This window comes from Podarcis cretensis (genome assembly GCF_951804945.1).
Source record: "Podarcis cretensis genome assembly, chromosome: 10".
Taxonomy (NCBI): domain Eukaryota; kingdom Metazoa; phylum Chordata; class Lepidosauria; order Squamata; family Lacertidae; genus Podarcis; species Podarcis cretensis.
The window spans coordinates 28495303-28509021 of NC_137179.1; the positions used below are offsets into that span (position 1 = coordinate 28495303).

The 13719-nt window shown below is 43.6% G+C and overlaps 1 protein-coding gene across 2 annotated transcripts in view; it reads right to left on the bottom strand.

Annotated features, from left to right (window-relative positions):
- The window catches only part of CACNG2 (calcium voltage-gated channel auxiliary subunit gamma 2), a 131874-nt gene that overhangs the window by 6978 nt on the left and 111177 nt on the right, over nucleotides 1–13719 (bottom strand). The window contains exons 2-3 of one of the 2 annotated variants that reach the window (XM_079993010.1): nucleotides 11651–11734; nucleotides 1030–1170 (exon numbers count right to left, since the gene is read on the bottom strand). In XM_079993010.1, coding sequence (XP_079849136.1) covers nucleotides 1030–1170; nucleotides 11651–11734 — 225 coding nt within the window. The remainder of the gene's footprint in view (nucleotides 1–1029; nucleotides 1171–11650; nucleotides 11735–13719) is intronic. The other variant, XM_079993011.1, reaches the window with a different exon arrangement.

Genomic DNA, 13719 nt, shown 5'->3' on the forward strand with positions numbered 1-13719 from the left:
TCAAATCCATGATCTTATATATCACTTTCGACATGTGTGAAGCCCTATTATAAGTAAAACCAGCAGAGAGTCCTGTGGCATCTTAAAGACCAACAAATTTATTATGGCATACGCTTTTTTAGACTACTGTAGCACCCTCTTCATCACAGGTGTGAAATGTAATCCTCAGCTGGCAGGTGACTTACTTGAGGCAAACCTAGTTTCACCTTTGAATGCAAATTTTGCAAGACAGCAAATCTTCTTTGGGCTTGAGAGGTTTTGCAACCTCAGGGCCACGCCAGGCGAGATAGTGGAAGACCTATCTGTTCAAGCCTGGGTATGCTCTAATCACATAGGTAATGAGGGCAGAGGCATCTGATTTTAAGAACACTCCCCCGACCCTGCTTGTAGCTTGTTTGTTCATCATTCCACCCTTTCCATTCTACCCTTCATCATTGTATTTGGGGGCAATTGTACAGTATAACCTTCTGCCGTTTCTCCCCCCCCCCCCGCTCCCACTTGGAACTTTATCTATTACTGGAAGTGAAGTTGGCAGGGAGAAAAGTATGCAATTGGAGTAGACATGACCTTAAACATCTGGGGCTGTACCCAACTAAATTCAGCTCAGAGGACACCCATTGAAATGGACAAACCTAAGCTAGCCATGTCCATTAATGTCAACAGGTCTACTCTGGGTAGGACTAGCGTGGATACAACCCATCCTCATGTCTACGTTGGACTTGCCTAGAACAGGTGATAACCCCAAAATGTTGAAATTTCTGGAGTATAGAGTTATGCATCTTCTCTCTCTCTCCCCTCTCTCTGACTTCTTTCATCTAAGTTAATTCTCTGTCACTGTAGCTGTGCAAACATTTGCATGTCCTTTCTCCTTGCTTTCTCTGCTACCCCCCCCCCCCAACGCACTTCCATTGCACTGGCAGCTGCCTAGTGGCTGCTCTCTCGGCTTCCCAGCACCTCGAGCCCCTCCCTTGCTTGCGATTTTTGTCCTTTGATCCAGAGGACGCTGGTCAACCCTCAGCCCTCCTTTACCTGCAGACACGAAGAAGATACCGGCACTAAGGATGATGTTATGTCGGGTTTTGTAGAACTCGCTGGCTGCAATGCAGAGTCCACCCATGAAAAGCAGAATCACACTCAGGATCGGGAAAATACTAGAGGCCCTTACAGCCCCTGTAAGCAAAGAAAGGGGTTAGGGGTGGGTGGTGGGGAGAGGAAGGGGAGAAACAGAACAGCATGCATGCAAGAAACATGGAGAAGGATGGGGAAAAGGAGAGGGAAGGCAAACAGGAGCAAAGTGAAGAGATTGAGGGGAGGGGGGAAGGAGGATTGTACCAAGGATGAACAAAAAAGACGGAGCAAAGAAGCACAGGGATTGGAAAGGCCAGTGATAGGGGAGGAATAAGGAGACAGAAGGAGGAGAGAGAAACAGAGTGTCAACAGAAGAAGAGAGCTGTTACAAATGAACTGTCAACATCTTGGATATTAGAAACGAGCAGTGAACTTAGGGCCAGGGACCAGCTAAATGGCATCTGATAGCAGACGTTCTCCTGGCTCCTTCGTGCACCCAGAAAGCCCAAAGGCACATCCCTCTCACCAAACAGAAAGTGAAATCTGCAGGCCAGAAAGCCGCCACCAACGCAGTGCAGTACTGGAGCATCTAGGTGGCAACTGCAATCAGCAGAGAGGCACCACAAAAATAAACACAGATATTTTGCAGAAGTGGATGCAGAGGTGTCTCCAAAGAGAGCCAGAAGATAAATCCCTGCTGACACGCGTGTGCATGCACACAGACACACACTTAGAAAAGGCACATATGAATTGCACACAAACGAAGGCAGTCCTATTAACCCTCTCTCTCATTCACTCCCATCCTCACACATTCCACCCAGCAGATGGCAGTAGCATGCAGATATATGTCACACACACACACACACACACACACACACACACACCAGGTTAAGAATAGCGTATGGGTGGCTCTATACATTGCAACTGGGCTAGGAAACGCAGAGCTTCAGCAAAATGTAAAGTGTGGAAGTGACATATGTTCATGCATGTGCATGTGTGAGAAAAGCCTGATTGGGTCATGTATCCACAATGTGTGCACATGGGTGTTTAAAGATGAACATGCACGTGTCCACACTTCACATGCTTGCAATGGAAAACACTGGGGCTAACATTTCCTACTTAAAATGTAAGGTGTGTGGCAGCATCTAAGGCTGTGTACACATCATACATTTAAAGCACACTCTGAATCCTGGAAACTGTAGTTTACTCCTCACAGAGCTACAACTCCTCTTAACAAACTACAATTCCCAGCATTTTTGGGGATATGAGTGTGTGTTTTAAATGTATGGAGTGTAAGCAACCTGAGATGTTCAGTCCTCAAAAGCATAATGCAGATTAGAATGGCCAGACCAAAATATGAGAGAGAGACATTGCAAACACTTTTGTAAATCAAGAAAATCTTTAATAAAAAACCTCCACAAGAATGGCCAGACCACAAGGAAGTGTGAATTGTAAACGGGGGCGGGGGCTCCACCTACAGTGGCACCTCGGGTTACAGACGCTTCAGGTTACAGACGCTTCAGGTTACAGACTCCGCTAACCCAGAAATAGTACCTCAGGTTAAGAACTTTGCTTCAGTATGAGAACAGAAATCGTGTGGTGATGGCGCAGTGGCAGTGGGAGGCCCCCATTAGCTAAAGTGGTATCTCAGGTTAAGAACGGACCTTTGGAATGAATTAAGTTCTTAACCTGAGGTACCACTGTATTCACCATCATCTTAATCACAGAGTTTAGTTTACTTCTGACTCCTTTTCAGAATTTTATATTAGGGTCCATCTAAGCCCTCCTATAATCTTCCCAGGTTCTCACTCCCTGTTTAGTACTGCTAATTTACAGAAACATATCCCATGATGCAACAATGTGATGTGCTGTGATACAAGGAGGTAAAGAAGCTCACAGGATACATTTTCAAAAAAGGAAACTCTTAGAAGCAAGTACAGTGGTACTTTGGGTTAATAACTTAATTCCTTCCGGTGGTCCGTTCTTGAAACTGTTCTTAACCTGAGGTACCACTTTAGCTGATGGGGCCTCCCACTGCCACCATGCCACCGCCGCACGATTTCTGTTCTCATCCTGAAGCAAAGTTCTTAACCCGAAGTACTATTTCTGGGTTAGCAGAGTCTGTAACCTGAAGTGTCTGTAACCTGAAGCGTCTGTAACCCAAGGTTACCGCTGTAGCTTTCTTTCTTGGGAGGACTATGTGATTCTAAGGTAAATTGTCACGTTTGGTCACTCTGACTTAAGCAATTCCCCTGTGATGATAGGTTATCTCACATTTGGGACTTTTTTGTTTACAAAGACGAACTCGTGGCTACTCAATGAAGTTGAATGTTGGAAGATTCGGGGCAGACGTGAGAAAATACTTCTTCACCCTGAGCATACCTGAAGTATGGAATTCATTCCTATAAGGTGTAGTGGTGGTAACCAGCCTGGATAGCTTTATAAGAGGATTGGACAAATTCATGGAAGATAATGCTGTCAATGACCTGCTCTTAGCCATGATGGGTATGATCTGCCTCCACTGTGGGGGGAAGTAAGTCTCTGAATACCAGTTGCTGGCTTTTAAACAGTTTTGCAATAAAAGCATTACTTGCACACTTGAATCAAGTTGTACCACTCTGGATATTATACTGAAAAAGCATGAAATAGACAAACACCCTGGGTTATCCCCATATGTGAGTCTTTGTGCCTGCTTTGTATTGGGGGAGCTTTGGAATTTGTACTCCCTCTTGCCTTTCATTTGGTCCCTTTCACTTGCTTTGCCAGGCAATTCTTTTTCCTCCTGATTCGTCAGGTGTTTGACTGTTTTGCTTAAGAATATATGAACGTTGTGTAAATGCCCCAAACACAGATCAAATACAAGGCAGGAGGAGGAAAGTAAGTACAAGGGTACCTCGGGTTAAGTACTTAATTCGTTCCAGAGGTCCATTCTTAACCTGAAACTGTTCTTAACCTGAAGCACCACTTTAGCTAATGGGGCCTCCTGCTGCTGCAGTGCCGCCAGAGCACGATTTCTGTTCTCATCCTGAAGCAAAGTTCTTAACCTGAGGTACTGTTTCTGGGTTAGCGGAGTCTATAACCTGAAGCATATGTAACCTGAAGCGTATGTAACCCGAGGTACCACTGTATTTCATTTATAAAGGGACAGGTACTCAAATAGTGGATCAGCTTTTTTATATTCCCTACAGGTTACATATTACTACCACTACTACTGCAACAATACATGCATTTTAGTGCCAACACATAGCTAACTGCTGTGGAAAACATGGCAGCAATGCTGTCCAGATCCAAAAGATTTTAAATCTGTATTAGATGGGCTAGAGAAACATCTCTTGCCTTTCCCAGTTTCCTGGCTATGTTTCAGAGATGGTGGTATGCTACACTAATGACTTCAGGAAAACACTAATGAGATTTAACGGTGGGGAATGACAGCAAATGCCAGGAGATGCTTGCCATCAGAGGATGCCCTACATACTGAGGGACCTTTTAAGAATACCATAGGTGTGTGCCACAATTTTCCTTCTCCCGCTGCCCCCCATACATTGCTAATTAGTCCAGCACAAAAGCAACAACAGAGAATTGTGGCAGCAGGACAAAGCCTCTTCTGGACCAGTTTTATTTGACTGCCTGGGAAAGAACCACCGTTCAGAATATATTATGCAGAAGCAAGCCTCATGATTGCAAACTATACTCAATTTGCATGGTGCACTGCAATTACGTTCAGTCATGGAGCCCTGAATATTTGTGCCCACCCGCTCCATATACGCTTTTCTTTCACTAGAAGGATAGAGAAAATTGAACTCTTTGCTCTAGGTGTTTGTATTGTGAGCTTACTCCCTGCAATGTGTATGAATGTGTGAAACTGATCTCTGAAGCAAGGGGGAGTGTGTTCACTGACTGCATAGTTCCATAGAAATATGTAGGCATTCTCTGATGAAGGTTCAAAAATTATAGGCATTACATAGGGTGGCCAGATTTGGGGGGGGGGGGGAAGGACCCTGCTTCTGCAAGCTACACCTGCTGAAATTTCCTGTTCTACACAACTATAAAAGATGCAGGAGCTCCATCCCTTTTTTCACCTGTCCCCACCCTTAGGTTACCTACAGCTGCAGCCAAGGGTGCGAAAGCCTTGGCCTCTTTTTCACTCGGCCATCCTATCAGCAGGTCTTCAATTTCTAACATTTATAGGGGAAAGTCTTCCATGCCTTGTTCTCCTATCTGGGTTTCCTCTGTTCTAGCATGAAGGGGTGGAGTGGATGGAAGGATATTCCAGTGGGGTTTCCAGCTTTTGAACTTGTCCTTCAACAGCAATTTTGATGTGGCACAATGAGCAGATGGCAACGTTTAGCTCCTTGTCACATAAACATACAGCTGTTGAGTTCTGCATGTCACATCTCTCTTCAAGGCACAGGAGCAGACTAGATTGCATTTGGTGTGTGTGTGTGTGTGTGTGTGTGTGTGTGTGTGTGGTTTTTTTAAAGAAAACATTTCTGCCTAGTTCCCAACCTTGCTAATGAACCATTGCTGTTGCTATTCCACCTTAAAAGGCAGGCACATGATCTTCCCCCATTCAAAAAGATTAAAAACTGGAAACCAAAACTATGTAATCAGACATCTCCATTGTATGAAGTGGACTGTGAATATATATGTCAGGTATATAACTACTTTTTAGCAACTCTGTGTGTAAAGATGACAGACAGGCCATATGCTTTGTATGTAAAAGGTCCTGTGTTCAGTCCTCTACATCTCCCCTCTGGCAATGATGCTGGAAACATCTCCTTGAGCGCAGACAATGTTAGGCTAGGTGAAGTAATGGCCCAATCTCATTCTGACTACTACACCCTTCCAACCCAGGAAGTGGATTGAAGTTCTGTAACAATGCCATTGATTTTAAGCTTGCTTGACTGATGGCCATCTAAAGAGGTAACCACTATAAAATATTGTATAGGTTGACAGTCTTGCTCAGCACTAATGCTCCAGTGCTGATCCCAAGTCTACGACGGGGGCCCTGGCAATACAACAAGCCAGGCTTCCGGCTGTAAAATGACAAGGCACAAGGATGAGCCCTGCTGCTAGAAAGCAGATCTGAGAAGGTGCAGCCACAGCTCTAATAGGGGTGAAGGTGGGACCAAGGCAGCATAAGCTTTGCTTATAAATGGTTTCAGAAAGAACCCAGCATCCTCATTCTAATTCCGTGTACAACTTGAATCCAGGCTGCCCCCAAAAGCCAAGGTGGAGTTGTGGTTGGAGTATCAGACCTAGGACTGGGATGCAAATCTCAACTCAGCTTTGAAGCATGCAGGTTGTCTCTACTTCTCAGCATAGCCTACCTTACAGAGTTGTTGTGAGGCAAAAAATGGGCAGTGTGAGATTATGCACACTGCCTTGAGCACCTTGTAGGAAAGTGGGGATGTAAAGGTAATAAATAAATGCAAGTCGTGCCGCTTTTCTCATCACTGCAGCCCTTGATCAGTTTTCCTGCCTGTCCTGTTAAAGATGCAAACTTTTCCCCAGGAAAGCTTGTCATTCCCCCCAAATCTTCTTTACCTATGCACACAGCTTGTGATAACTTCTCAAGAGACAGCGCCCAGTGATTTGACTCAGTGGCATAGCTAGTTGCTCGGGCACCCAGGGCAGTGCAAATGCCTACACCCAGGGGCGGGGCAAGCCAGGGCAGAGCACACTGTGGGGGACCTCTGTAGAGTCCGCAAGCCCCACGTTGCTGTTTCGGGCAGTGTGGAGCCTGCAGGTGCCTGAGCCACCGCATCGCACCCCAGGACAGATGTATGGCTCGGGTGCACTTCAGGCCAAGCCCTGCGGTCACCCCCTCAGTGATGACACTCACAGCGGCCCACACCTACCGCACCCCCATTCCTATGCCACTGATTTGACTAACACAGAGATTTGGGACTTGTGGCCATTCAGATGTTGTGGGTCTTCAACTCCTGCCAGCCTCAGCCAGAATGGCCAATGGTCTGGGAAGATGGGAACTGTAGTTCAGCATCATCTGAAGGGCTATAGATTTCTCACCCTTGGCCTCATCCCTTTTTGTTTGGCCCAGTTTAGGGCAAACAGTTCTCCTCTTGGCAGCTGTGCCATTGGGTCTGGGGTCAACTTCTTATAGCTGTGGTTGGGGGCACAGGACACTGAGAGGCAGAGATCAGATCACTAAGCAGGTAGGCAAGCAAGCCCCAAGATGGAGCAGATACACAAGTGCCTTCCATGGTTTTCTGCAGAACATCTGCTTGGTGACACATATGGAGAACTGTACTCAAAGTGCATGCTTCTAGCAAGGTCCTTTCTGGTAACACAGCACTCAAGAGGCGCAACAAGTTACCCCAGGGATCACCATAAGCACACTACTTTGAAAGTGCATCTTGTACTTGTCATGTGCAGACAACGCTATGCATGCCTATATTTATCACATCTGGATCCTGCAGTTTCTCCAAGCAGCTCTGACTATCATTTCTTCCATTTTATCTTCACAGGTTAGAAATAAGGATTTTCTGAAGCCACCCCAAAGCTTCCTAGCTGAGTGGGGATTAACCAAATCTTTCTGGTCCAAATCCATCACTCTATCCACTACAGCTGTCTCATCTCATGCTCCAACTTCAGTCTTTGCCACCAGTGAGAAGATTCTCTGAGTCAAGACTGTTTTTATTATCTTGTGAATGGCTTTGACACCATCTACAGGGCCTGAAAAGCAGCATGTTGATATTAATATAGATGGAATAAGATTACTCTTAGCTGCACTGTGTCCTGAAATGAATACATATGAGTACCCCAGCACCTTAGTAACTAACCTAGGTAGTTACCTGAGCCCTCACCAATAACAAATGACCCAGAATACCTACTTGCACAGTTTTGAAAATCCATATGAAGGCTATTTAGACTCCTTGTGTTAACTGTGAAGTCTATAACCTCTGCCCCTGTAACTTAATCCAAGATAGTTCCTGATGCTACTCACTTGCTTGGACAGGGCAGTTAGAATAGGCAGTGACAGCAAGGGGATAGAAAAGCAAGCCCAGGTTGCTCTGGGGGACCATTGTAGATCCCCTGCTGGAATGCAGAAGGTACATGAGGATGCTAACTCCCTAACACCAGCCTTGCCAATAATTCAGAACAAAGAACAAGGTGGGCCCCATACACAGAAGCCATGCTTGCTAACTGCCTTGCTCAATCAGACCATAAACTCATATAGTCCATAATTCTTTTAGCAACAGAAGCCAGGTCTTGGGGAAGTTCATACAGAGAATATGAAGGTCTTCCACTTTTGCTTCTCTTCAACCGTTAGCATCCAGAGATACACTGCCTCTAAACACTGGTGTTCTATTTAGTTAAGAGCTTCTTGTTAGTGCTTGTGATTTGATTTAGGGCCAAGCTACACATTACACCGCAGCCGCATATAATGTTAGCTCAGTGGCCCCTTCTCCATTGCAAAGCAGGCTCAGGAAGGAGAGAAGCAGTAGGGAAAGCTCTCTCTGAAATTCCCTCCAGTTCCTCTCATTCTCAAGAGCTCTGGACCTTCCAAAAGTGTTTTGCAGGGACAGTCAGGTTAACATTGGTTTGGTTCAAATGCTACAGTAAGCCAGGCTCCCCTGACTATGTGAGTGTATTGACTCTCAGTGAGTGGCAGCCACTTTGCTCCTCCATGAGTTTTATTAGGATAGGGTGGGATAGCAAGTCAAGGCTTGAATTTGTGTATTGTCCAAACCCAGTATCATGGTTAAGGTATCTCCTCATTAACTAAGACTTGTAACTATAGATTAAACCTTGGCTATAGATTATATTTAAGGATGAGAAACCTTAACCTTAATTTTGGGTTTGGACAACATGCTAAGCTAAATCTTGGCTTAGCTGCCACAAACCTAAAATGACCAGAGCTATTGTCTCTTCCTTGGAAGCCAGTAAGTTTGCACTAAGCAATGGTTTTACTTGCTGTGATGTACAATCATGGCTATTATATGAGGCCGAAGTGTAACGTGTAGTTTGGCCTGTAAGTGGTGACATACAGGAGTTCTAGATGACTTCATTAGCCCATATTAACTTCATTAGGGTCTTCTGGGTAGTGGTGTTTGCCCTGTGGAACGCTCTCCCATCAGATGTCAAGGAAATAAACAACTATCTGACTTTAGTCATGGTTCTGCCCTTACTCAGATAAGTGATGGACTGTGCTTTTACCTCCTTTCCCCAGATAGCCACCTTAAGAATGATTTTAAAATATGTTTACATTTTGCTGTGCCAATAGCTTTAGAATCAGCACAGCTTGGGATGGGATGCATCCTTATGGCAGTCATGAGCTCTCGGGCTGCTTCCATATGAAGTATATATTCAGTATATCCTGATTTGCTTTCACAGAATTTGTGTGGCGGTTATATGATGTTGCTGTCAGGTGGCTGTTACTTTGCACATTGTACTATAGTTTTCTGTCATTTTTCTCATTGTAAAAAGATCATTTAAGAAAAAGGAAGTTGATTTATTGAACAAGAGCAGGGTAGAGTCATTGCTGTTCATAGCACTGTACTCAACTTCTTTGTGGTGTGTTATGAAGGTGTGTTTAATTGCATGGACATATGCAATTTGAAGGCATGAAGGCACCTCTTTCCTGGCTGTTCTCTCTCTCATATATATATATATATATATATATATATATATATATATATATGTCATGATTATAATTTGTTTTAAACTTTTTAAATGATGAATTTTATATTGCTGTAATACACTATGGGACTTTCTCGTGATGATGGGTAGGAAATAAATATAATAATTATCAATAATAATATCCTGACATCAATCTGAATGGGTGAGATATTGGTGCAACAGTCCAGAAAAGAGCTTTGCTGGCACTTTTGCTAGGTGTGCAAGAAGTGTGATAAAAGCAGATCTTTTCATCATAAGAAGGAGAAAGTAAAGACAGAAATGCAGCTCCATATCTCTTGTAACATCTAGTGTGGCTCTGTGTTGTTGCCATCAATTATCTATCTACTATGCCCCTAATATCCCTTTCCTTGGTGGCTACTGTCTATCTAGACCCCATCAGTATATAGCCAGGAGAAAATAAAAGTGCAAGCATTGAAAATCTCAAACATCTGCAACATCACCATGATGCCAGCAGCATGCCTAGTAGTTGGTACACCTTCCTAGGTCTATCTCTGACATCTCCGAGAAGGGTTGGAAATGCCCCCTGTCTGAAACCCTGGATTGCTGCTTACAGTCAGTGTAGACAATACTGTGCTAGATGGGCAAATGGTCTGGCTTAGTATTAGGCAACTTCCTGTGTTTTATGTTTAGGTAGTTTCCTGTTTCACAGATGACAAACCAAAGACTACAAATATTGCCTTTAAAGCCAATTCCCATGTGACTTTCTCAATGTGGGCACATAGTTTAAAACCATATTTAAATGGCAAAACTACCAATGTGGTGCCATCAGTTCCAAAGGGCACCCCTGAATTAAAGAAAAAGGGAGTGATTAGGAAAGAATATTCCCCCACATGTTCACTGCAGGGAAACCTGGTTATTATAATCATTAATCTAATCTAATATCTAATCTAATCCAATCCAATCTAATCTAATCTAATCTAATCTAAGCATATACACCAGAGTCCATTCTATCTCTACAATTATATGATTCTATGTGTGCCATTCACAATGGTCAAAATTAAGCATACATTTTGCAATTTAAATTCTGGTACTTTTTTGAACCCAAATTAAAAAAGTAGTGTATGCATAGTCTTTGAGCTTATTCCCCTCCAATTTCCCTTGCCTGGTGTCCCTGCACCTTTCTTTGTTGATTTCCAAGACTGTTGGTGTCTCAGTCTTAATGCATGTTCCCCATTTGGGATACTGGCAGTCCCCATAAGCGGAAGATGCACAGGACATGTGAAACTCCCAAAGGGAAAAGACTAGTTGGTCCATTAGGGCAAATGGGGCACTGCCCCATCACCCTCAGTCTGCCCTCAAACAGCCCCTGCCTGCCTACCTTCCTACACACATCCCACACTGGTTCTCGGTTTCCTCCTCCTCAGTCTCAGTGTTGCTTTGTAAAACTTAACAGGGAGGAGGTTGCGGACAAAACTAAAATTAGTTAGCTCTGCCTTTCATTGGCTCTGGCTGCACCTGCTGCTGGTCTGCCTGCTTTCTGCCCAACCAGCCCCATCCCAGGCCACCCCACAAAGTAGCTTAATGACACTGACTTATTCTGCATGCAGCTGGAAGGTTTCAGCAGCAAAAAGTGCTTTCTTTCCACCGGGATAAAGTAGGTTTTATTTGATAACGCTATGTAAAGCCCGGCAACATTTTGCATCTATTTTACTATTTAGTCAAAACAAAACAAAACAAGGACAGTGTGTGCAAGAGAACCGGAAAAAGCATGAGATGGAATCTTTGGCTGAGCATTTCAAGGCAGACACACAGTCAGTCTGAGAGGTGCAATGCTCTGGTTTTCACATTTTGCCTCACCCAGCGTGTCTGTCCTTAAGGGAATGAGCTTTGCATAAATGTCATCAGCAGAGAACGAAGGGCACGCAGCGCCAGGCACACATGATAATCAGCTCAAAGGAAAAAGTAGCTGCAGACTTACGGAGGAAATATTCTGCTGTGTCGGCTTCATACTCTGTGTCCTCGAGGAAGTGATCGATTTGCTTACACAGACCTTTAAAATTCCCTACAATACAAGAGAAGAAACAACAAATGAGAACATCGGAAACCCAGGCAACAGCTCCTTTTCTGTCCGTTGTGTTTTCTTTCCAAAGGCCTCTCCCGAAGATGGTTTCGGTGTGCAAATAAACACGCTATTCATTTGTTGCAGACACTCTTAGCCCTCTTGGTACATTTCTGCAGCAATTCAAACTGCAATGCTTGTGGCTGAGAAAATGTGATTCTCCTCTCCTGCCCCTCTAAATAAGTGTTTGCATTGCAATAATTAACAGAGTGGAGGGAGATTATACAAGTGCCATGGTCACCTACTGGATAATGCCCATGACATCACTCTCCTGAGCCTGTGCCATTTTGTGAACATTAAATTAACATTCTGTCTTTTGTTAATAAATTAAAGGCTGGGTGCTCCCCACTGATATATTCATGTGTCGCTCACTCAGTCACCCATTTTAAAACTAGCAAACAAAACCACAAATAAAATTTCCTGCAGAAATGTACCACAGTTTAAAAACATTTGTTCCACTTTTCTTTTGTTCCATTGTTTTCATTTTATTTTTTAATTCTTTAAGGCTGTGGACCTTGCCTCCAGTACCAGAGCACACATTTTCACTGAAGGTTTAAAAGATAATGATGATGATGATGATGATAATAATAATAATAATAATAAGGCTTTAGATGGTGTGTGCTGCCATCTATATCTACCCAAACACCCACGTATGTATCATATTTACACAAACTAAGTGAGCGCAATATGCTTCCACCCACACCTGCTTAAGCATACTTGCTGGTACAATACAAACATTCTTTTGTACAGATATGCACGTTCTATATATTCATATGCAGAGCAGTGAAATATATGGCCTACTTTTCTAGCAACCGGAAAAAGAAGCTCTTCTAGAAATGTTCTGTAATGGCCCACTGCAGGCTTTCATCATAAACAATAACACTGTTTTCTGAACATGCTAGCTATTATTGAGAGAACACATTATGCGCACACAGAGCAACCTCCCCATACATGTGTCTCCAAATGTACAATCCCATAGTTGGTGCAGATATTCTAGGGTTTGGCTTTAGGGCTGTCTAGTGAGGTAGACACTCACTGTGCCCAAATCTCTGATGAACAATGCCAACATCTACCGCTTCTGCCACTGCCATGCACAATCTGTGCAAACAATGTTCCTGTTATTTCCCTCTGTCTACCAGTAGCATGGATTTCAGTGTTGCGGCTGCTTTGATGCAGAATTCATCTCTGTCTAAGATGCTCTAACAGTATCCTCTTTTCTGATTTACGCTCAAGACTTTTTTATTTACCCATGCCTTTTAATTATTGTCCACTGATATTAATTGTAACTCTATTAGGGTGAGGGGATGCTCTGTGGCTACCATTAGGGGGTGGTGGTTTCTGCCTACTTGACTGCACCCTTTAGCTCAGAGAGCAGCATCTAGAAAAAACTTGGGAGGGAGCTTTCTGACCTTTTTAGGTTGAGGCATAAATGATGGGCATAGAGTGGTGTTGCTAAGGATTGATTGATTGATTGATTGATTGAATTTACAGCTCACCTTTTCCTCTAGGGAGATAAAAGTGGCGTATATGGTTCTCCCCCTCCTCCTTTAATCCCCACAACAACCTTGTGAGGTAGGTTAGGCTGAGAGGCTGTGACTGGCCCAAGGTCACCCAAGCGGGGATATGAACCCTGGTTTCCCAGGTCCTAGGTTGGCATTCTAACCATTACACTGCCATCAGCTTTGGAGCTACTTTTGGATGTGAATTTATTGAATATTTTTACTTTATGTATAAGTGAACTTTATGCTCACATAAATGCTGATATATATTAAGCGAACCGTTTATTAATTTTTAAAATGTAATGTTGTAGTGCTATTATACTTTTTATTACATCCTGTTCTTGTACTTAGCTTTTTTTTATTTACATGAACATATCAAAAGCAGCAGCTAGATAAATTGACCCATCTGTGGTGGACTTGCCCATGCAC